The sequence below is a fragment of the Euleptes europaea genome, chromosome 15 (genome assembly GCF_029931775.1).
Source record: "Euleptes europaea isolate rEulEur1 chromosome 15, rEulEur1.hap1, whole genome shotgun sequence".
NCBI lineage: Eukaryota > Metazoa > Chordata > Lepidosauria > Squamata > Sphaerodactylidae > Euleptes > Euleptes europaea.
Window position 1 is genome coordinate 7,144,119 of NC_079326.1, and position 25,040 is coordinate 7,169,158.

The 25,040-nt window shown below is 42.3% G+C and overlaps 1 protein-coding gene across 1 annotated transcript in view; it reads right to left on the reverse strand.

Annotated features, from left to right (window-relative positions):
• CNTNAP5 (contactin associated protein family member 5) overlaps nucleotides 1-25,040 on the reverse strand; it is a 603,640-nt gene that overhangs the window by 356,940 nt on the left and 221,660 nt on the right. The window contains exon 4 of the mRNA XM_056861386.1: nucleotides 4,671-4,818. Coding sequence (XP_056717364.1) covers nucleotides 4,671-4,818 — 148 coding nt within the window. The remainder of the gene's footprint in view (nucleotides 1-4,670; nucleotides 4,819-25,040) is intronic.

Below are 25,040 nucleotides of genomic sequence, written 5' to 3' on the forward strand. Positions count from 1 at the left end.
CCAGACTTTTGCTAATCGTCGGTAAGGGGCATTCTCTACCAAATATGCTTGTGTGCTGTTTGGTTTGAGAACTCTCTTCTGGCATGATCATTGATGGGTTGGTTACTGGCTGGTAACTGATTTGTAACTGTATTGTGTATTTTATTCAGATCTATATTCTTTTGTTTGAAGCTTGTATATATTGTGCATATATCTTTTCATTTTACTATTTTCTGAAGTATTTACAATAAAAAGGAATTGTTTTAAAATTCAAAATACGTTGTATCGTCACTTACAGTGACTGGTTTACTAAGGTAACGTGGTTTTTAGTGAATCACAAAATCTAAAAATCTAGTCACAAAAGTACAGTGATTGACTACTTCAGTGTGTTGTGTTATTTTAGTATTAATAAGTTATTAAGAGCAAAGCTGTCCTTTCAGCTTAGCCCTGGAGCAACAATGTAAGCCGAACTGCTGGGTGTTCAAGCATCCCTAAACATGCATTGAAATAATTGTGTGGATAGGTCTTTTCACAGTGTTTCTAGAAAACAATACTGATTCAATGACATACAAAGAATTGGGTTTTTTTTTTGTATACATGGTGGTTCAACACTACCACAATTTCCTCATTGACTGAATTAGTTTTGTTTCTTTGAACTGGACATTTTCAGGTTATTTGTGGTATTTTTCTATTAATCTAATTTGTAAGTTTCCCCTTGATTTCCAGTGGTTAGTCTATTATCTGTCTGTGTTACTGGCTGCAGTACAAATCCTTATTCTCTTTTTTTTAATAATTTTTATTATTTTTCTGAAACAAGTTAACATATAAAGATAAAGAGAGAAACAAGAAAAAATATAACAGGACTTCCCCTACATCTTCCTCCATCCATTAATAAATCTGTATACTCTTTGGTATCTACAATTCTAATCCTAATATTTCTAATTATACTCATTGAACTAAATCTCATACAATTTTAAAAATGTAATATTGAATGTAATCATTAAAAGGTGGTTAATATTATCTCAGAAAAAAGGAAGGTTAATAAATCTTACTAATAATAAATGGATTAGATCAATAAGTACAAATTATCACCTTCTTCATAAAACAATACCTTCGTAAACCCTCCATGTCTCCCTACACCTGTTCATTGTAAATTGTCTTTATAATGTATTAATATAGTAAGTTCTACCATTATTGCCAAAATCAAGCCTTTTAACCAGTCCCTTATCTATTTCCAAAAAACAAAACTCGACTCTTTTAGCCAGTCCCTTCGTCCGGAATTTCCAGTGTCTTCCACTTTTCTTCATTGACTCCAAACACCGGACAGCATCCTTGGATGTGTTTGGTAAAATTCCCTCTGCAAGCATAGAGTTCTCATAGTACATCTGCATTGTTGTTTCTTCAATTCCAAGTTCATAAAAAAAAATCCCGGTAGCTCCAACCTTACCAGCCTTCAAGTCCTCCAAGCTAATATCAAAAAATTCTTCAGGCAATTTGTAAAGATACAAGTCAAGGTCTCTCACGTTCATATCCTTCGTAAGCAGCTGGTCTATTGCAGTTTCCTGTTGAAGGGATGCACCGTCCTGTTGTTTATCCTGGCTCTCCTTTTCCTTTGTGGGAATTTCCTGATCTTGAGCCATCTTCTCACTTGGAGAATCCGCAGCTATCACATCTGACTTCATTGTATTTGCTTGGTCCTTTATGTCTTTAAGTACATCCAGAATAGAATCCAGTTTTTGATCGATAGATTGATATATGGTGTTTGTCATGGCAATTAGTTGATCCATCTGTTTAATTGCATGCTTGCTACTTTTAAAATTTTTGTTAATTAGTTGGTAGAGTCTGCTCAAATAAACCAAAAAATAGAAAAATTTGTAGGTGATTCAGCAGGATTCCTGTATAGTGGGTAGTAATTTGATGTTAAATACCATCAAGTTGAAAACACTCTAGCATAGACTGCGGCAGAAAACAGGATACCCATAAAGATGTAGAACCGTGGACCTTTCATTACCTCCTCTTCCAGGAACTTGGGAGTAATTTGCCAGATACACAAGGGAGACATACTTCCGGTCTCACGATCTCACAGTCTGTTACAGTCTCGCAATGGCACTAAAAAACGAAGGCAGAAAGACAACAGACTCTTCCTCCCTCCCCTTTCAACGTCGAAGTATCTGATTGGTAGTTGTAACGTCTTTCAAAAGCTCCTATTTGTTAAGTCTACCCACTGATCAAATTGATAGAATTCCTGCCGGTTTATCTGATGTTTTTTTTTTGTTTTTTTTTTGTAAGAGTCATTTATACATCAGGTGGGGAGGCACAGATTTGATAGATGTATTTACCAATTCTTCAGATCCTCCAAATCCAGGTAAAATGAAAGAGTTTTTATAACTTACTCAGATTTTAGAAGAGTAGGTATTCTTGCTTCCGTGTGGTTGCTTAGGTGGTAATAGGTAGAGGAGGACTGAGCCTAAATCCAAAGAGACGTTCGCGGCGTTGTATTTTCCCCTCAATGCCAGCGCAACTTCGCCCAGTTCCCTGAGAGTCGTCCTCTCTCAGAAAAATGGGGGACAAACCACTCTTCAAGGCTGCAGGAGAGTTCCTGGTCCCTGGTCGACTATTTAGGATCTGGGTAGGGGTGCAGGATGCATCCCAGATTTGAACGTTTCTTGGGTTCCTCAGGAGCCCCCAAAGAACGTGGTGCTTAGTCCAGCGTCTCTAGCGGAAGTCCACAAATCCTTATTCTCAACACACATTATTTTCACCAAGCTTTCACACTCACTCAAGGGTTTATTCATTTAATGTTTGCTCAGAAATACAAGAATCAGGGAACTGTCCTGGACACAGGAGCAGGAGTAAAGCCAAAGACAAGGGTGACTTCCTGGAGCTCCCAAATATGAGTTTTTCCCATTCTGCTCTTCTACCTGCCTTCCAAATGCCACCTGTGTCTGCCCTCTGCCTACCTTTCTGGGATGTAAGCAAACCATCTGCCTTCCTCCCTTGGCTACTGCTACTGAAAGCACAGCGTCTTCTGCCTTTGTGCCCACTGCACAATTCTACCTTGTTTCCCTTGAAGTTCCAGGTGCTAATCTCTGCCTACCTGTTCTATTGTAGTACTGCCTGACTTGCCTTCTTCAGGATGCCAAACACAAGCCACGTCCTCCTCTCTCTGTACCTCTGCTTTGCCTCCTAGAACTTTCAAGTAAATATCTTCCTGCCCCTTTTGATGAAATACAGTTTATGTTGCTTTCCAGGAGGTGCAAGCCTCTGACCTCTGTGAAATTCTATCTAACTTATTCGGATGACCATAGGCCTCATTATTCAGTACAAGAATTCCCTTAGAGGTAAAAAAATATCTCCCCATATCTTACAGTAATTAGAAAAGTAGCTTCCTCAATACTGTAGCCTCCAATTATTTTTAGATTCACTAGTCTTTATTTTAATTGCCTATGAAACTGGATCTTTTCATCCTCTGTCTGCAATTTGGCAGGCAGCCCTTGGCTAAAGGGTGCAGTCCCTGAAAGTTCCATTCAAATCATACAGAAAACAAAGATATTATAGCCAGAAATGTTTCCCGTTGAAACTAATTGACTTTAAAAAAATGAATGACTTAAAAAAAACACCCTGTGATAACTTGTATAACAAAACAATGAAGGTTTTGAAGCAAACCCAAAATAAATTGCACATCCCTGTTTATAATTAGATATTTTGTTTCCACAATAGTCCTGACTAAAACCTTCCATTATCTATTCCTGAACCTTAATTATCTGGCTCTCTAATTTATATAGTTTCTCAATGTATTCTGAGTACACCATCACATAAATTACATTTTTTGTTTCCCAGTATTTAGCATAACAGGACTGTTGTCTTTATAATGCAATGCATGATATTATTCTTAATGCTCCGACTTCTACAATATGTTTGTATAAAAATCTCAAGTTGCTTGCTAGAGAAAAAAAATAATTAGAATATCTGAAATTCGTAGAAGGACACATTCATACACAAAAAGCCCTTTAAAAGTTATTGTAATTAGGGTTGCCAACTGTAGGTTTGAAAATTCCTCAAGATTTTGGGGGCGTAGCCTGGGGAGGGTGTGGTTTGGGAGGGGAGGGGAGGGACCTCAGTGGGGTATAATGCAATAAAGTCCACTCTCCAGATCAGCCATTTTCCTCTAGGGAAACTGATCTCTGTCTTCTGGAGATCAGTGACAATTCCAGAAGATCTCCAAACCCCACAAGGAGGTTGGCAACCCTAATTGAAAGTGAACTACATCTAAGGCAATCATTTGCACATTGTTTCTCAATGCAATTAATAAATTCATCTTTAATGCTTGCCTATTTATCTGGAGGCAGGCAATGGCAAACCACCTCTGATGGTCTCTTAACTTGAAAAGTCAGCTGTGACCGTAGCAGAGATAGAACTAAAATAAAATGTAATGTTATGCTGGCCCATAGAACTAAAATAAAACCTAATGTTGCACTTGCCCAGATGACAGTTCACTTTACGCCTGTTTACAACGTTTTGTTTTTCTTCATCCAATACATATGACTTTCGACTTGGCGACGGAGTATTGTATGAAATAGCCTAGATATAAAAAAAATCTGCTTTTCCTGGTCTCCCTGTCAAATTGACAACAAGTTACCCACACGTTTGGTAAAAAGGTAACATTTGTATCATAAATATCAAATACTTACTGTATGAGCATCCAAAAACCTCAACCCGTAGGCCTATTTTCCCACCAACATTCCACTTGAGAGGAACAAAGCGCACAAAGCGAGCCTTCACCGAGTGCAGCAATTTGTGCTGTATTACACCGTCTGCATTGGAGTTTCCTGGAAAGACCTGAAAAGACAAAGACACCTTGATAAAGCTTGGATCAACTTAATTTACATAGTAATAGATTACATATAATTACATAGATTACATATAATTCATTTTACCTCACTGAGGAAACACAATTAACTCCATTCTTGCCCATCTAATATATCTAATAGTAAACTGGCTTCAAGATGTGTGGACTAAGCAATTTGAGGAGAAGTGGGTGTCTTTTTATACTTACATGAAATGCAGCTAATTTACACGTAATATGCTTAAACGTTATAATAAATTCTGAATTATATTTTTATTTCAATTAACTGCCAAGTAGAATATGAATTCTTAAAATATTATAAATCAGCCTGATGTAAGTATAATAAACTAAAGATATTCTGTAATTATGTTTTATTTAAAAACCATCTTATAAAACTGTATTGTTTTTATAATGATAACACTTACCCCTTCCCCTTTTCCCTTCCTGTACCCTCCAATTATATAAATAAAATAATAATAATAAAAAAAAAGATGTGTGGACTACACACTTTATAGAATCAGGCCACCCACAGAGGAGCAGAGGACTTAATATCCATAGAGCAAAATACCCTGAAGGAGACATGGAATGACTTTATATGTAGATACAAGCGGAAGCCCACAAGGATTTGCGGGAGGCATTTCTTTCCCCCGCCACTATTATTTCCTTTTCCCCTCTCCTGAAAGCCCCCATAACCCCTTCCCTTTCCTTGCTTCCTTTCCCCCCTCCTACCCAACAGGCAACATATTTTTTATCTGCCCCTTTGTCTTCAGGTTTTGCTCCACCCCAGCAGCCTCTGCCTAGGAAAACCGTGGCCCAGTTAGTTGTGTGGCACCGGCTACTGGGCCAGGCCCACTCGCATGGTATCGAACCCTCAAGGAATGTGGCGTGGCACCTCACTTTCCGCTGTGTTCCCCCTCCCCAAACCATTTCCCCTTTCCCTCCTCCTGGTAACCCCCATACCCTCATTCTTTCCCTCTCAGCCATTCACCTTTTATCCGCCTCCCACATTCAGCTATATTTATTATGTATTTACTTCATTCGTATCCCACCTTTCTCCACAGCAGGGACCGAAGCCGTTTACATTATTCTCCTCTTTTTTTTTTTAATCCTCAGAACAATTCTGTGAGCTAGGTTAGGCCGAAAGTATGCGACTGGCCCAAAATGACCCAATGAGCTGCCACAGCAAGATGGAATTCAAACCCGAGTCCCCCAGACATTACTCTGAAGCTCAAAATGCTACACCACACTGGCTTTCTTAGGCTGCCGGCTGTTGGACAGGTGAGTCATGCAGTTAAGTAGTACACTTGTCATACAGTGGTTGCTGCGGAGGTTGCTGTCAGGCCTGGCCCCAATGAGTCCTCCCTAAAAGACCAAAATAGGTCTGGAAAGGGCCTTTCCCCCCCCCCTGACTATAACTGAGGTTATTTATGCATGGGTACTTTCACTCATGTTCACCCCTTGTCTGTCTCAGTTGTTCCTTGGAGTTATGCATGAGTTTTGTCTCCATTAGAGAGGACCTCATTGCCAGCCCTCACACATCTTGAGCCTTCCCGTCCTCTCTGTTAACCTGATTCTTCCCTCTCCCCCGAGCTCAGCCACTTGAAATCCCCATACATAAGGCAAAGTGTGGGTCACAGACGCCTGGTTTCTCTCACAGCAAGTAGACTGCCAATTACAAAGCAGCATGTCAAGAGGCGAGGATTCAAATACTTCCTGCTTCCTTGGAGTTCTTTCTGAGCAGAAGGCTTTTTAAAAATGAGGCTTGGATTTCTCCCCCCACTTCCTTTCAAATAGGTCAAGTTTTTGTTCTTAAAATGCTTAAAATTGGGGGGGGCTTGGGGGGAGGAACTTTTCTCTCACAACAGCCAATTATAAAGCAGCATTTCAAGGGGTGGGGATTCAAACATTTCCTGATTTGAGCTTGGAGACTACTGGTGTATAGACTCCCAACAGGAAAGTGTGGGTCTAGTGAGCAACGAACCACAGGTAAAACTCCTGAGAGAAATCAATCCTAGAATGCTGTGCTATCCTAGCAGTGGACATTGTGGGAATCTGATTTTTAAAGCTACATGAGCTCCTTTTATCATTTTTGAGGTTTTTTTAAAACCCAGTGTATTTTTTTATTTCACATTTTTTTTCTCCTAGAGCCGTTTTCAGGTTTGCAGAAAGATCATCTTGTCCATTCACAGCTGCAGTTACCAAATTTAAATATTCTCAGATTTGGCTGACTTGGCTGTTAGTATATATACAAATGGGGACCCACAAGGACTTGGCAGGAGGCACCTTATTTTCCCCTTGCCCACTATTTCCTTTTTCCCTTTCCTAAAAGCCCCCATAGCCTCTCCCCTTTTCATGCTTCCTTTTCTCCTTCTGGGGATTTCCTGGAATCACAACAGACCTCCCAACTACAGAGATCAATTCCCCCTGAGGTTTGCTAGCTCCGGGTTGGGGAATTTCTGGAGATTGGGTGGAGCCTTGGAAGGGTGAGATTTGGGATGGGAAGCTACCTCAGCAGGATATAATGCCATAGAGTCCATCCTCCAAAGCAGCTATTTTCTCCAGGGGAACTGAACTCTCATCTGGAGAGCAGTTGTAATTTCTGGTGATCTCCAGCCCCTATCTGGAGGTTGGCAACCCTAGTTCACCTGGAGGAAATGGCTGCTTTGGAGGGTGGAGTATATGGCATTATGCCCCTATAAGGTCCCTCCCTCAAACCCCACCCTCCCTAGGCCCTATTGCCCAAATCTCCAGGGATTTCCTAACCTCAAGTTGGCAACCTTATCTTCTTTCAATGCAACAGCCAACCTACCTTTATCTGCACCTCTGTCTTCAACTTTTTCTCTTTTCCTGCCCCCCAGCAGCCTCTACCTGGGAAAACTGGAAAAACTCTGGCCCAGTTGTGTGGTTCCGGCTACTGGGTCAGGCCCACTTGCATTGTGGGGAGCCTTCAAGGACTTGCAGGGTGGCACCTCACCCTCCCCACGCTAATTCTTCTTTCCATCTTCCCAGCAACCTCCATATTACCTCTCCTTTCACTGCCCCATTCTCTCCTTCTCAGCCATTCACCAACCTACCTTTTATCTGCTTCCCATCTTCTGCTATCTTTATTATTTATTTACTTCATTTATACCTCACCTTTCTCCACAGATGGAGACAAACCAGCTTACATTATTCCACTCTCCTCCTTTTTATGTGCACAACGACCCTGTAAGCTAGGCTAGGTTAAAGGTTGGAAGATGGGGATTCAAACCTGGGTTTCCCAGACCCTACTCTGAAGCTCTAACTGCTACATCACATTGGCTTGCATAGGGTGGCTGTTGTTGAACCATAGCAAGCAGCCAGGCCTAGTTGAGTCATGGAAGTCTGGGGGTATCAAGTCACTCAGAAGCTGCTGCCAGGCCTAGGGTTGCCAACCTACAGATGGAACCTAGAGATCTCCTAGAATTACAACTGAACCCCAGATGACAGAGATCTGTCCCCCTGGAGAAAATGGCTGCTTTGGAAGGTGGACTCTATGGCATCATATTCAGCTGAGGACTTTCCCCTCCCCAAACCCTGCATTCCTTCAGATTCCTCCATAAAATCTCCAGGAATATCCGGACCTGGAGCTGGGAACCCTAGTCATGCCTGGCCTCAAGATGCCATCCCTCAAAGGCCACAATAGGCCTGGAAAGGGCCCTGCCCCTCCCCCTTGCTTTTACTGAGAGAACCAAGCCTTGGAACACTGATTGCCAAGCAACAGCCACCGAGGGAATCCACTGCTTAAAGCTACAGGTACTCCTTTTATCCTTTTTGGGTTTTTAAAACGCCCCAATGCATTTTTTTCTTTTAGATTTCAGTTTCTTCTGCAAATCTGGGGCCCTTTTCATGTTTGTAGAAAATCTGTCTTGCCAGTTTACAGCTCCAATCATCGGATTTAACTATCTAAAATTTGGCCAATTTCCCTATCAGAATATAAGATTTGTATGCAGCTTGAATCAGAGAAATGATGATTGTTCCAGATAATCCATCAATACTTATGAAATGGAGAGTATGACATAATGGGACAACTTGCAGTGAATTGTGGTTTAAACATTTCTATTTGCCAAAAACTTTGCAGTCTCTACAAACATTGTTGCATCACTGAAACTAAAAAACTATCCGCCAATACGAGTTCATCCATAGTATCCAAGAAGGTTAATAGCTCTTTTTGAAAAGGAAATCAAACTTTTTGATTGTCCCATTAGAAGATAAGTCACATGTGAATAAATATGACTACAAATAGAGAGAGAGAAATGTGCATGGACCATAGCCTTCAGATGTAGAGACTTGCCCATGGAAATATGACAAGAACGTCAGCTCAGGAATGCCTAAAAAGCAATCAAATCTACCACATTTTAACTTGTCAGTATCACAACTTAATTCAGTCCAGAAAAAGGAGAAGTACAACGTTTATGCAACTAAACCAAGACCTTATGTACTATCTGGAATTAACACATATGTTTACCATGATGTTCTATCATTTGCACCAGCTGGGGACCAGACTGAAAACACTGCTTTAAGTATCAACCTTTGGCAAAGCAGCTGCAAAAAAAGCGAACAGAATCTTGTAGCTATGGATGTAAGCGGAAGGGGAGTCAAAAGGTTCCCTTAAAAAAGGACTGTCTGTTCATCAAAGCATAATACATTAAGTGGTAGCATCAAACTCAGACTGATATTTCTATCTCACTTGAAGGCACAAGCCCCAGGATGGTGAGCAGTGGTGTATTTACAGATCGGCACAAGCTGGCTACCGTAATGACTTTGGTGATTATCTTGTCTCCCACTTTATTAGGCAGGTAATGGGGTAGGCTTGAACTGTGAATGGAAAGAAGTAGCACTGGCACACAAATGTGAATGTGAGGTGGCAGATTGGAGGTTAACTACTTTCCCAGGGAGTTATTTTAAGAGATCGCTAATGCTCTCTCCTCTGCCAAAGTCACAGAGGTGATCTGAACCAAAGGAAAGAAAAAGCTTATGAATCTGCAGGTGCCCACATCACAGATGTCTGTAATTTGCATTACTGCATTCTTAATGTAAGAAAGTGCAGATGCAGGGCTCTGCCCACTGCATTCCACTGAACAAATAGTCCACTTCATTGTTGCTAATTGAGTCTGAAATCTTGTGCCAACTTGTACACCTGCAATACTCATTAATTTCAAAAAAAAAACTTACTGCCTGTTCAAACTATGCTTTTTCTTTTTTGCAAATTTTCTCCATTATTACCTTCACTGTATATTATTATTACCTTCACCCCATTGACTAAATACTGAACTTTCATCCCAGTCATCATGTGATGGATGTGATCAGTTAACTCTAAAAACCATGCAAACCAAGCTCCCAACATTTTATTACACTTTAAATTTGGTATATGCTTATATTGTATGGTTTTACATTCAGCTTTTTGGAAACCTAAATCTCTACACATGAGAGGCTGCGAGCTTTGAACTAGAAATAGTGCACATTACATTATTCCTGGCAAATGGTCTTTCATTATGATCAGTAGGGCACAGAGACATGCTGATATATTGCAAAGATCTTTGGGGAAGGTAAAATTCATCTCTTTGTAACTCATACTACTTTCATGGTTTCCCTCCAGGCTCAATTTAAACATGACACTGGTGAGGCAAGAAGCTTTGCCAGTTAATTTTGTACAAGATCAGTGTCTCTATTAAATGGTGTATAGTATAACTAGTATAACTAGCTTAATATCCATAAGGGCTACAGATGTCTGGTGTGCCTAGGTTGAAAACCTGAGCCTGTGCAAGCCACACACATCATCAGCTTCATATTTAATTTAGAATTCATTGGACATCCCCCACACTATGGTTGCCAACTCCGGGTTGTGAAATTCTTTAAGATTTGGGGGTGAAACCTGGGATAGGGCAGGTTTGGGGGAATGAATGGACCTCAGCAGGTATTGTTCTGCCCCCGGCAGAGAATAGTTAATAAATGTGTAGGTTACTAGTTGTGATTTATGCCCTATGCCTTTAAATTATAGCATTTTGGGGAATGTAGTCCTTGAGGTTAATAGGTCATATGCCTTCCATAAGCTTTTGTTATTGGTTTGTTTTTTCTTACTTCCGGAGAGAGCTTGATTATATTGAGGCTCTCCTAATCCCTTTGTTTTTAACTTGAGGATAAGAGATATGAGACTAGTGTCTTTTTACCGCAAACTTTCTATGGACACTCATGAATCAACAGATCCCTTTCTTCATTGGACGTCTGAGCCGTGAGTGTCTTCAATCATCCCATGGGAGGACAGTCTTCTTGTGGGCATCACTAGAGAGGGGCGCGTTGGAGCTGCCGTCAAGAGATTAAACTCTCAGGACTCTCAAGACGTGGCAGGTATAATGCCATAGACTCCACCCTCCAAAGTAGCCATTTTCTCCAGGGAAACTGTTCTCAGTTGTTATTTGGGGAGATCCTCCGGCCTCACCTGGAGGTTGGTCACCCTACACCCCCATATGGTGTACAAGAATCATGTTTCTTCCATTCATGATTGTGCTCACAGGGACAGGATTCACAGTAATAGTGGGCAGCTATTTGTCTACACACAAGAAAGTAAAGCTCTCAGGAACATTACTTCCATGTGGGTGAAATCTTCCTAATTCTGGTCACCCTAGGGGTTTTTTTTTGGGGGGGGGAGCAGAATTTTCCTTTTCCCAAGACGTTGACTAGAGCCTGTTTATTTTCTCCCATGGAACATAAGGAAGTACTCTCAACTGAGGCACTCTTATCTGCTTAGTCCTTCACCTAAATACTCTTACCATGGGGTCTTCCTCTGTCACTTCAGATTGTGGCAGTGGCATGTGATGAAAGGTGAGAACACTGGGAGCTGAGTAGGGTATAAGTAGATGAAAAGGAAATATGACAATATTGTCATAGACTTCAAGAAAGCCAGTAGCAATTCTTTTGAACTGGCAGTGAAGGACAACTCTATGAAATGCTAAGCTTTGACTTCCTTCCTCAAACAAGAACTCTAAATTCCTAATTATTATATTTATCTCTTGTCTTTATTTCATGGAAGGCAGCATATATAATGTTCCCAAGATGTCTCCTATTCAGGCTTGACCAGCTCCAAATCTGCTTAGCTATAGCACCTTGCATCTGTTAACCATATCCCGGGACTAAATTCTTACTTGCTATATTTGGTACTAAATCATTCAGCCATTGGATTTAATGACACTGCCCTGGCCAAACTCTATTTCAAAATGCCTTGAACCAAATGGAGGCAAGATTATAACCACAAACGACGGCTCCTGCTCACCTGAAGCCGGGGTTGTGGGTCGAGAAATTCTGGAAATTTTGTTACTTACAGCTTTAGTAATGACTTTTATATTTTGATCTGGAAAATATTTGTTCTTGAGAAAGGGGCTTTTCTGGATGATCAGTTTTCCTGATACATTGTATGTATTGTTTGAGAATGGAGGAAACACCTTGTCTATGCCAAGTGGAAACAAGAAAATGCAGTCATTGCGCTGACCCAAATTCTCTGAAAAGTTACCTTACATTACAGATAAACTCATTAAAAATCACCACAGTTAATAAACCTCTCATTTTATTTCTAAAAAAAGAAGAAGATTTTGTTAGCTACTGGGAGTGCTTGCAGAATATATGCAGCAAGGCAATTATCTCACTAGGCGAGGCTAGAACAGATCACTTTCTAAAACATAAGACGTACGAGACAAATTTGGAAATTAGCCCATGAAAAAATATTGTCCTCCACATCAATATATTTTAATTTCATGATGCACTTGAGCAGAACACCCATTATAGACTATGAAAGTATGAAACTTCTCTTGCTTATATTCCACATAGAATACTAACAATATTAGTAAGTACTTGCTTGCAGCAAAGAACATAATCTTTTTCACCACTGCCAAAGTCTGTTTACTTAGTTTGAAAGTACTGATTATTTTGATTGATTTCCAGCTGATGGATCATGGGTTTAATTTGTAGTACCTAAAATAATCACATAGAAGTAACTTGCATTGAAATCAATGGGATTCATATCATAAAATTTATTGCAGTCTTTGACCTGTATAACAAAAGAAATCAATGTGATTTTACTTCCAAATAAGCATAGGGCTACAGTCTATTAGTTTGTTGCTGGCAGAAACAGTTTTTCTACCTTTCTTGTTCACCGCAACCAGCGGGAGACTAGGGTGTGGCTGAAGGCATGATGTTACTCCTGGGAAAACCCAGAAGTGACATCACGCATCTCTCAGAATCCTAGAGAGGACTACATAACTTGGGTTTTCCCTGGAAGTGACATCACACTGTCAAGCTGACTGCTATTTAAAAAAAATTCTTCCATCACCACTTTTATCCATTCTTTATGCTCCTGGACCAGCTGGTCATGAGCAAAACAAATTCAATACATTCCATAATACATAAATAACCAAACATACAAAAATATAATATCTAAACAGTACAGTTAAAAGGAGGTATAATTAAAAACCATAGATAATAATTTTGCCATGGCGAGGGTTACATTTGGATCAGTATCAGCCAATAACTTTGCAACTATGTTTTGCTTTAGGGCAGGTCCCCACCTCTGAATGTGTATCCATTTGTCTCTGGTGAGATCATGCTTTTTACACTCTACAAAAAAATGCCAAACAGTGTCCAAACTCCCTGATCCACAATCACAGGGGACCCCTGAAAATCTGCCTGCTAACTCCCCCAATGGCAGGGCATTTAATCTGCCTGCTAACTCCCCCAATGGCAGGGCATTTAATCTGGCCTTGGAGAAAAGCACTCTGTATTTGGGGACAGTTAAAATTTTACAATAAGCAGGTAGAATCTCTGGAATGGGGAGGCCCAGATGGTACAAGGAGCATCCCCTGCGCGCTCTGCAGCCAGTGCTCCATTTGTCAAGTTGCAACACTCTAGATCTAACTAATTTACATGCAGAGGGATATTCCATTTGCTTTAAAACCTCAAGGGACAAATTCGTGTCTGCAATCTATCCTCAACTAATTTTTGCCCTGAAATCTGAAAGCCATCTTTAGCCAGTAAATACAAATAGCACCCCTCTGGGGAATAAAGAATTTTTAAAGTAAAGGTAAATGTGGCAATCCAAGCTTTGGCTTCCAAAGATGGTTCAACAAATTCCAAACGAATTGTTGGACCAGAAATACATGTTGGCAAGTTGGACATGCAGCGTAAAAAAGAAATTAAGCAGGAATCATACTTTTCATTAAGACTGGCCACTTCATTCTCTGTTATTTGGGGCCAAGAAAGAAGGTTATCTGCAATACTATATATCCTACTGTTTGCAGGCAAACAAAAAAATGATTTTTCCAAAATATTCTTCCCATATATTAGAAGTGATATGGCAGAGCATTTGGGAAGTTACTGACAAGCCCTTGTTAACAAGTGCGCCAAAGCCAGTAGCATCATGATTGTTAATAGCTATAATCAACCTTTTCCAACCTTCTCTCAAGAGACTTTGTTTGTTGTACCGGATAAGGCTTTTAAATGGTCTCTTCCTGGAATGGCTAACAATCTCCTAGAGTTGGTGTGTCTATAAAAGGTAAGGTAAAGGTCCCCTGTGCAAGCACCAGGTCATTCCTGACCCATGGGGTGACGTCACATCCCGACGATTACTAGGCAGACTTTGTTTATGGGGTGGTTTGCCAGTGCCTTCCCCAGTCATCTTCCCTTTACCCCCAGAAAGCTGGGTACTCAAGTCAAGTTTATTGTATAAGGCCGTAGGCCATTACAATCTAAAACAGTATAGAAGCAGGTTAAAATAGGCAGAACCAGAATCATTAAAAGAATACAAAAATTAAAAAAATTGAAATACCCCCAGTCGGCTCTAACCAACTTTGCTACCCTTCATGGTTTGGTTTTCCCTAATTTCCCCAGTCATCTTCCCTTTACCCCCAGCAAGCTGGATACTCATTTTACCAACCTCGGAAGGATGGAAGGCTGAGTCAACTTTGAGCCGGCTACCTGAAACCAGTTTCCGTTGGGATCGAACTCAGGTCGTGAGCAGAGCTTGGACTGCAGTACTGCAGCTTGGTGTGTCTATAAGCTCTGTAAATTCTACGAATTTCTTTATACACATATCGATATTCCATATCAAACCATGGTTTATTGCCAGTTTGAAGACCACCCTTGATTGAGGTGATATTTTGACCAACAGGTGTTTGAAGAGATGGAAAATTTGCTCCAAAAATTTTGATTGCCTAGTAGATAGAGGTTTGTTAATAAACTGGGATATAAGTGCCTGACATTCATTTGAGTGATAAATGTTATGGGCTTCCTTGGACTTATTAGCATTCCAATGGTCCCATCTCATGGTATTTCCCATATAAATTAAATCTGGCTCTGGTTGATGCAGTTCTGGGCTGCATCAATAGGAGTATTGCATCTAGATCAAGGGAAGTAATACTACCACTGTATTCTGCATTGGTCAGACCTCACTTGGAATACTGTGTCCAGTTTTGGGCTCCACAATTTAAGAAGGATGTTGAAAAGTTGGAGCGTGTCCAGAGGAGGTCAACCAGAATGGTCAAAGGTCTGGAATCCATGCCTTATGAGGAGAGACTTAGGGAGTTGGGTTTGTTTAGTTTGGAGAAGAGAAGGTTGAGGGGAGACATGATAGCCGTGTTTAAATATTTGAAGGGATGTCATGTTGATGAGGGAACTAGCTTGTTCTCTGTTGCTCCAGAGACTAGGACACGGAGTAATGGATTTAAACTAATAGAAAAGCGATTCCACCTAAGCATTAGGAAGAACTGTGAAGGCTGTTCGACGGTGGGATGTGCTGCCTCAGAGGGTGGTGGAGTCCCTGTCTTTGGAGGTCTTTAAGCAGAGGCTAGATGGCCATCTGTCGGGAGTGCTTTGATTGTGGGATCCTGTATGGCGGGGGGAGGGTTGGGTTCACTGGGGATGTGGGGGGAGGTAGTTGTTAATTTCCTGCATTGTGCAGGGGGTTGGACTAGATGACCCTGGTGGTCCCTTCCAACTCTATGATTCTATGATTCTATGATGGTCTAACTTCTCCCCAAAAGGCAATATTAATTCTACATGTAATAGTGATCACTACCCATTGGTTCACCCATCCTAAACTTAGAGCAGTATGGAAGGAGATTTGAAGTAGCCAGACAAAAATCAACTACACTAGCTCCCCTTTTGCTAATTCTCGTAAATTCTCCTAGATCCCCCAAAGCACTATTACCATTAAGAATGTTGAATCCTAACTTGAGGAAAGATTGGAAGAAAATCTTCCCCCTGGTATTTACTTTAGAATCTTTGGAGGTTCTATCTGAAATCATAAGATCTAGAGCATCAGCATCTGCCCCATACAAGGAGGAGAGTATTGATTCATTACAACTACCTATGCAGGCATTCATATCACCAGTTAGCAAAAAACAAAACATTAGGGTAGTCATGTAATAAAGAAAATATTGTATTCTCAAAGCTGAACACTCACTAATAGTCAAACATGGTGAGACACAGATAGTAAGCAGGATCAATTGATCACCCTCCAAGTCAAGTTTAATAACTAAAAGATATTTTAAAGCTAAAATCAGCTCTAGACTACAGCATCTAAGGGACAAAGAAATAAGACAAGCAAGACCACCAATGAGTCTACCACCCTTAGAGCTAGGGACAGCTGGACTAACAAAAAATACAAAACCAGAAAAAATTACGTGTTCTTCACACCACGTTTCTTGTAGTAAAATAATATCATGAGCATTAATAAACTCTTGAACTTCAGGAGAGGAAACCCGGGGAGTCCAACCAGCTACGTTCCAAGAAAGGATTTTTTAAAATAGTTTCAAATTAGATCAAGACTAACAGGCTGCTTATCAGCTACAGTGTTTGGTACTAGAGATATTGTTGCCCAGTTAATTTGAAGATTCTCTTCTGCAATAGAGGTCTGCTCTGCAAAAACACTGGAATCCTCTTGAGCTCTTATAATGTCAGACTCTCAGAAGTTGACTTCATGTCAGATATGAGATCATCTTGTGGCAAGTTATCGCACATTATACCAGGAGATTCCTCACTTCCTTCAACATCTCTCACCACTACTCTGGAATAATTATTAGCATTGCTTATCCCCATATCTTCTTTTATTTGTATGTCTCTGTCCCCGAATTCCAAATTTGGATTGCATTTTCCTTGACATGGGGCTCGAGCTTGTGTTGCCGTATGAGAATCAATATTATTTTATTTCCTGGGAAGAAATGCATTCAAGAGCGCAGCCCTGTTTTGTAGGTTCTGCAAGGATTTCTTGAGATCATCTATGGTGGAGATAACACTCTCCCGCCTCACTGCAACTGTGGGAGTATCTCTCTTTGAAATGCATGGAGACAGCTTCACTCTCCTTGTTGACTTTCCATCAACAACTCTTCCATTTCCTGAAGCAGGGACTGATTTTAATTTTGCCAGTTCTTTTATAGTTTCCATCACCACTCTGAACAATGGCAGGAAACACGAGCTGGGGGCAGGGAATTCTCTGCCCCAACCAGTGGAGCTGGCATCCCTGCTTCCCTTCTTCCACTCAAAACAGGTATGCTGGGAATCAGGGGGACCATGTAGCTAAAAAGCCATGCAGGATAGGGGACAACAGTGAGAAGGCAAACTGGCCCAAACTGCCCTGCTTCCACTTGTGCCAGAAAAGCTGGTACAATCCAACCCACAGTTGAGATCAAGTTATAAGTATGCAATTTCAGTTAATCAGTGTTTTTTTTTTTTTTTTTGGTGATCTTGACCACCATGATTTGCCTGTCTCCTCAGCAACCAGGATGGTCTTGCTGCTGCCTCCATTGCAAGGGTGCTTTTTCAGACCCTCATTAGGACACAGCTAGAGATGAGGATTTAGTTCAGAGAACCTTAGAGGAGTGAGAGAAAGGAATAAGCATTAATGTAGGGATGTTTTCCCATTAATAGCACACTTTGGTGGTGGTGGTGGGGACCACACAAGAAGCCAACAAGGTACTCCACCAGAGGCGCTGTGCCTTCGCTGGGCACTAGCATGGCAACAATGCAGAACAACACCAGCAGTAGCTGCTATGCTGACAGGGTAAGGGACAGACTGAAAGGCGTGGCAGGAGTCAGCTCCCTAAGCCACCCCAGCACACAAACACTCTCCAAACTGGCAGAAAGTTATCCCATCAAAAACCACTGTATAGCTAAATTGCCAACCTTCAGGTAGTGGCTGGAGATCTCCCACTATGTAAACTCTAGTCCCGTGGTAAACCCATAAACAGACTCGATAGACAGACAGTCCAACATAAGCTGATTTATTAGGAAAACTCTACAGGTAGCAGAAGCTGAGAATCAAGAGGATACTAGTAAGGGTCAATTGTACACCCCATGGTGAAAAGAGGAGAAGCCAATGAAGAGACTTTAGTAAAACTAAAAAGGCTATGCTCATGGCTGAAAATATGATATTATGGATTGGTCTGTGGGGGGAGGGAAAGGGGGAAATTTGTATTGGAAGAAGGAAAGTGTAAAGTTTAATTATAAAGGTTTGGAGATGTAAAATGACCTCCAATGCAATAAATATATATATATTTTTAAAAATTGTACACCCCATGGCATATATGGAAAGCAGGCCAGCTCAGAGTACCATGGCAACCCCCCTCCCTGGAGCAAGTTCGGAGCTGGAGGTAGTTTCCCACAGATTACAGTCTAAACATCCTAAGAGCGGCATAGCACAGCGACCTTGGCCAGCACCTGGCAAAACCACCACATACCATTCACAGGCCCATGCCTGACACACTATTACAACTGATCTCCAGATGATAGAGATCAGTTGACCTGGAGAAAGTGGCAGTTTTGGAAGGTGGACTCTATGGCAATACCCCATTTAAGTCCCCCCTCCCCAACCCCTCCCTACTCAGGGTCCACCCCTCAAATCTCCAGGTATTTCCCAACCTGGAGCTGGCAGTCCTATGTATAGCCCATAGGCACCCACAGAACAGGATAGGAGAGTGGCACAGAACACTTCTTCACTTTTTCATGAGAAGGGGGTGTGATGCTCAGCGCAAAAATGGCTGCCTATGGGTAGCACTTTTGCTGCCAGTCAGGCCCTTACCGCAGAAGAGGTGGCCATCCTGTCTACTGCACAGGGCTGGGGGGTGCTCAGACCATGTTGAAGTTGCGCTATAGCTGGGTCTTTCCTCCCTGTCTGCTGGCTCTCTTAAGGGGGATAGGACTGGCATCTAGGGGGAAAGGCCAGATCAATGGGCAGTGATCAGCTGTGCCTGTGTGCCAGATGTCATAGGCTGTCATTGTCTGTTTGGTAGGCGTTGTTGAGGTTGCTATGGACTCTGGTGTGCTTGCTATGTCAACAGTGCCTTACAGAGGGGTGCATGTTGTTCTATCCTCCTGTGGAATATCCATAGGGAACAGCCCAGTAGTGACATTTTTGTGTCAGTGGCTTTCTGGCACCACTGCAGCAGCCCTCAGAATTGCACTGTAAATCTTCTTGTGTTGTCCAGGAACTGCATAAGACCATAAAGTTGTTACTGAGTAACAGCTGGTGTTGCTGTGCTGATTTAATATGAAATAACCTGTGAAACAAAAGGTTTGGTCAGCTTGCCAGGAAGGAGTTTCTTGGCACATAGAGCAATAAGAGCGAACCCCTTACCTCAGTTGTCTCAGATATTTATTGTGCAAAATGAATACTTGTTTTTTAAGCATTTTCCCCTCTTTGTTGAGGCTACTTCACATCTTGCTTCAACTAAAGGCTTGGCATTTTTCCCACAACAATCCTAAATGGTTAGCCCATTCCGGGGGGCGGAGAGGTTGAGTGGTGGTCGGGAGTGGCACAGCCATGCTGCCGCCAAGGAGGCTTTCCAGCCATCACAGAGGGGGGGAAAACCCTTATTTTAAAAAATAATAAAATAGGAAAAGGGCAAAAAAGCCCCATTGACTTTAGCAGGCTATGCCCCTGGGAGCACCCTGGGACAGTCCCCCTCCATGCCAGCATATGCTGCCTCTTCCAAGATTTAGTTCCTGGAATGGCGGTGCAGGCAGGGGAGGTCCAGGCACCAGCATAAATGTCTTCAGTGCCAGCATAAGTGCCCCTTATCACGGGATAAATGGGCACATGCTGGTGCGGGGTCATGCCAGTTCCTAAGGAGCTTCCCCCCCTCCTTAGGAATGTACCCAAATTTACTCCATTTAGGACTGCAGTGTTAGTCTCAAGGCGTTTCACGTGATAAATCCCTTTAGGTATTCAAGGTGAAGAAGAGTTGTGGGAAAGTGACCCTGATGAGGTGTAGAGATAAAGGGATCCATTATAGAACATCACAGAGAGTTAACCAGAGTAACCCCCCCCCACACACACACACACAATGGGAACTCTAGAATCTCACCTAGTGGGTAGGCCTACCTCTGGTTAATCTGCTTGTGTTTGTTCATCACTGGTAGGCAGAGTTATTTTTTAAACACAATTCTCCACATTAGAATAGCGAGGAGAGGGGAAAAAGGCACACGTGTGAGTCTAGCAACAAGCCATGTCTGTTGCAATTTTTCTTTAACCATGGTTAAATGTTAAGGCTAACAGGAGAGTATTGGGGGGGGGGTCACATTGAGAATAAATTGGGTGACATCAAATGTTCAGTACTAATATAACTGTAATGAATGTGCAAGTAAATGACAAAACTGTTGAGAGCAGGGAAGGAGGGATTTCTAGGTTGCTTGTCATCGGCACCAGTTTATTATTATTGTTGTTGTTATTAGTTATTTCTTAACATCAGGTGAGCACTGTGCCATGCTAGTGTTTGGGATTAGCTTGATGCTTCCCTGCCATTATGCCACTTTCTGTAGCAGCAGGAAAACTCAGTCTAGTTTCTGGTCCATTCTGCAGTCTCCCTGAATTCTCATATTAGTATCAAATCGCTGAAGCAATTAAAAAAAACTTGTCCTACCTGACTGTGTATTACCACTGTTCTCTCAAAGTAAGATGTATTTATTTTATTGCATTGGCTTCCTTTCAGCAGTATGTGTAAATTCCCCAAATATAGCTTTTTAAATATCTGTTCCCAATTGTAAAGCATGCTGGGATGGCACAGAACACATTATAACTGTTATTAATGCTAACATTACAAAACCTGATATGCCACAGAGCCTGAACTATTAAGGGCAGGGGGAAACGTCTCCAAATGTATTCCAGTTTCATCTAAATTCAATCTAAAGCAAAACACTTATTTCCCTTACATTTGAAGGGTCATGGGACCCTTCATGCACATGGGACCCTTCTTGACTAGATTAAATTTAGCCGGTAAATTCCAACACAGCTTTGGTTGTAGTCAAATCCTTTTTCTTCATATTCTGCGTCTGTCTCTGGAATTCTTGCATGCACAGGATTGAATTAGTGTGATTAACAATATAGTGAATATGCTTATTGTCTAGCAGTGCTTAGAACCTTCCTCTATTTAGCATCATCAAAATGAGTTTAACAAGCTAGCACTTTGTCTCCCCACTCTTGATAATTTGCCATATGTGGTCAATGAGGTGTCACCAGAGAGGTCTTCGTTATTCCATGCTACAGTGATTTCAATTTTTTTGTTACTTCATTATCTTACTTTAGTTTCATGGGTAATTGTATGACAGCACCTCCATTCACAGCTGTGAAATAACACTGTAGTGAAGAAAATGGGGTAGGAGGATCAATTTGATTTTTTCGGTGTTCTGTAAGAATATGGGGAGAATCCACCACTGAGTAATGAAATGCAGGCATAAAAACTTGGCATTCCTAATGAAATTCAACACTGAGAGTCTCAAAATTGTCAATTTATTCAGTATATTTAAAAGAACCTCCGTTCCCTCTGGGAACTGAAGAGGACATTGAGTCTTCAATACTTTTGTTCTTGATAGTTAAGCAAGCTTCTAGCCAACCCAAATGCCCCATGACAGCACCTCCATTGCTCCATCTATGGCTTTTTATGCACGGCTGTTTCCCTCACCATCATCCCTGCAACAACTTGGGTCTTTGTTCTGATTATGCATGCTGTTTCTGACCATCAGAGGTTGCCTCACTCTCCCCCTGCATTTCCCTGCATTTTCCCTGTGTTTTCAGAGACCTATTTTGCCCGGTGGGCAAAACACAGGGAAACGTAGGGGGAGAGTGAGGCAACTTCTGATGGTTGGAAATGGCATGCATAATCAAAACAAAGACCCATAGTCATTGGAGGGGTGACCACGAGGGAAACAGCCATGCACAAAAGGCCTATATGTCCTCTTTGACTGTCTCAAGACGTCACCTGAAACAAATAAAGTGGAAGCAGAAGCAAAGCCAGTTCCAGGGTTTGAGATCTCTGAGAAAGAAACATATGAGACACTGTTCCCACAATGGGTGCCTCTCCCCCTTGTACCTACACATATGTAGTCACTCTGTGTGTGAGAGAAAGAGACAGAGAGGCAGAGACAGAGAAGGAAGAGCACCTGTGGTGGCAGCACAGACTGCTCCTCCATATTCTGTTAATAAAAACAATGTACATTTAGAAAACTCTGAACAAATTTTTTTGCTGGGATGGACAAGTTTTACCTATTTTTTAGGGTAGTAAACCTAGCCAAAAAAACCCCACCTGTTTAAAATGTCCATGATAATTGCTATCTTTCTTCCTTGCCATCCACTGATATGCCCAGGATGTGAAAGAACTTTTAACAGGAGGGGTAAAATGCCCCCAAACGTATTCTTCCATGCTCCTGCACATGTATGTGGAACTGCAGCATCAAATGCTGCCTTTGACACAGTGGACCATACCATCTTGTTGAGGAGCCCGGAGGCAGAAGCAGGCATCAGGGGTGGTGCATTGGACTTATTCAAACAATTCCTCATTGACTGAACACAAAGAATTGCGACTGGAGACCAGTTATCCTCTGTGTGTGACCTATCCTGTGTACTTCCGCAGGGTGCAATCCTATCACCCATGCTCTTGAATTTTTACCTAAAGCCCTTAGGCCAAATCATTCATAGTTTTGGGGTGACATCACATCCCAATGTTTACTAGGCAGACTTTGTTTACAGGGTGGTTTGGCAGTGCCTTCCCCAGTTATCTTCCCTTTACCCCCAGCAAGCTGGGTACTCATTTTACCGACCTCGGCAGGATGGAAGTGTGAGCTCCAGGCTGAGAGAGCAGCTGGAGTCAAGGTCGAGTAGCTCGGAGGTTTGTTATGACGGCCTGCGCCCCAGCGCGATAAGTGTAATCTATCATGTAATCCCCCCACTTGAGTCCTCGTATCTTTTCCTGTAAATTGCTGCTACACACCTTATGCTTCCCAAATAAACTGCTTCTTAGACGACTCTGCCTGGATGGTCTGTTGTTTGGGATTTGACAGGTAGACTCAGACCTTACAATAGGACTCAAGACCTTTTCACTTACTTTTTTATTTTAGTTTCTTTTCTATTTTTAAGGAATGTGGTTCTTGCCTCATTCCTAAAGTGCATGGCAACTGCACCTGGGTCTACTGGCTCCTCATCGGGGGATTACCGGGGGGGTCAACCAAAGGCCTCCACCGCTCGAGAAATCCTCCGGCAGCTCCTGCAGGAGGAGACTAAGGATTGAATCCGAAGTGCCCAGAGGGAGGTCGACCGGCACCGGTGTGAGGAAAGGAGGAAGGCCTTTTAAACCAATTCCGTCATTTGAATAATGGGGTTGCGCCGGAGGAGCAGACCCTGCTCACCCAAGAAGGGACTTCTTTACTAACACAGTGGATCGCGCGCACCGAGGCTCTTGAGGATTTATTGGACAGTCCTTTTTTACGGGCCGCTATGGCTGAGGGCTCCGGAGGCAACCGTTTTCAGTTCGAGGCGAGTAACGCCACCTCCAAAATTGTGTTACGCATTATGGAACTACCACTGTCAGCTTCGGAAACCCAAATCAAAGCACTGTTGTTGTCAGATTTTGGGTCCGCTGCGACAGACGTGGTGCGGCAAATAATGCCGCTGCTTACCAACCTGGAAGAGGTGAAACTGTTTCTAACTCCCCTGTTAGAGCAGGTGGCGGAATTGAGGGCGGCTGTGGCCAAAGCCGAGACCCGGACAGTGGAGTTGGTCGCAGCCCATGCATCCGAAACCGACACCACCACAGCCCTTGGAGCACGATCTAAGGATACTGGGTGCCTGGGATCGGGACCAGGTTCGGGAGAGCAGGACTTCTCCCTTTTGCTCTCTTCTGATTGGTCTTTTATGGCTCTCCCAAGACACCTAGCTCATCAACGAGCTACCGTACACTATGCCCTGACCCAGGATATCTGTGAATACCCGGGAGAGGGGGATTCGGACAGAGAGGATGCTGAAGACCAGGGGGGGGGTATGATGGGGAAGCAGCCGAAGATTGGAATGCCCAGTTCGGCGTTTCCCAGACCCGGCCCAGAGGCGGACCGGCAGATAAAGTTTCTTGTTTGCGCTTCCAGAACCAAGAATTACAGCAACAGATGGCCCAAATGCAAGAGCGAATGGATGCTCTATGCTACGAGTGGAGACGGAGGCAACAATCCCCGGTGAAATTGTTTCACTGTCGTCGCAGCCCGGTGGTCCTCCTCAAGTCCTGCCGCAAGCGCCACTGCAAGCGCCGCCGCAAGCACCGCCGCAAGCGCCATCACAAGTGCCCCCGCAAGCACCGCCGCAGACTTTCTTCTAACTTAGTCTAGCTTGAAAAATGGCCCCTTACCTTTGTTACAGGCTTGGACACATTAGAGCATATAAACTGTTATATTAGTGTTGTACATATGCAGAGCCACTTTTAGAAAACTCCTCTACTGTTTTAAAAAACTCAATCTTTTGAAAGATAAGCTTTTGGAATCTAACTGAATTAACTGGATTCAAACTAAGCTTGTGAAATTCAGTCTGCCATGAACACTGACTGTTATAAAATAGTATTGTACAAAGGTAATATTGTGTTTTAAAGTTTAAATATGAAAGTATTACTACAGAATATATTCATTTTGACTGTACTCTTTGAGAGATGAGGATGCTGGTAATGTTGGGTGTTGTGGAGGTATATTAAAGCTAAAAAGTGACTGTGAAAGAAACAGGCAAATGGCCAGCTGGAGGAGGAAAACCCTTATATGGTAACCTGTCGGAATACAAGGAGGAAATCCTTATATGGTAGCCTGTCGGAATACAAGGAGGAAATCCTTAAGAGGAGGCCAGCTGGAATACAGAGAGGAAGTCCTTATATGGTATAAGTCTAGCCATGAAAACCCAGCTAAGTCGGAA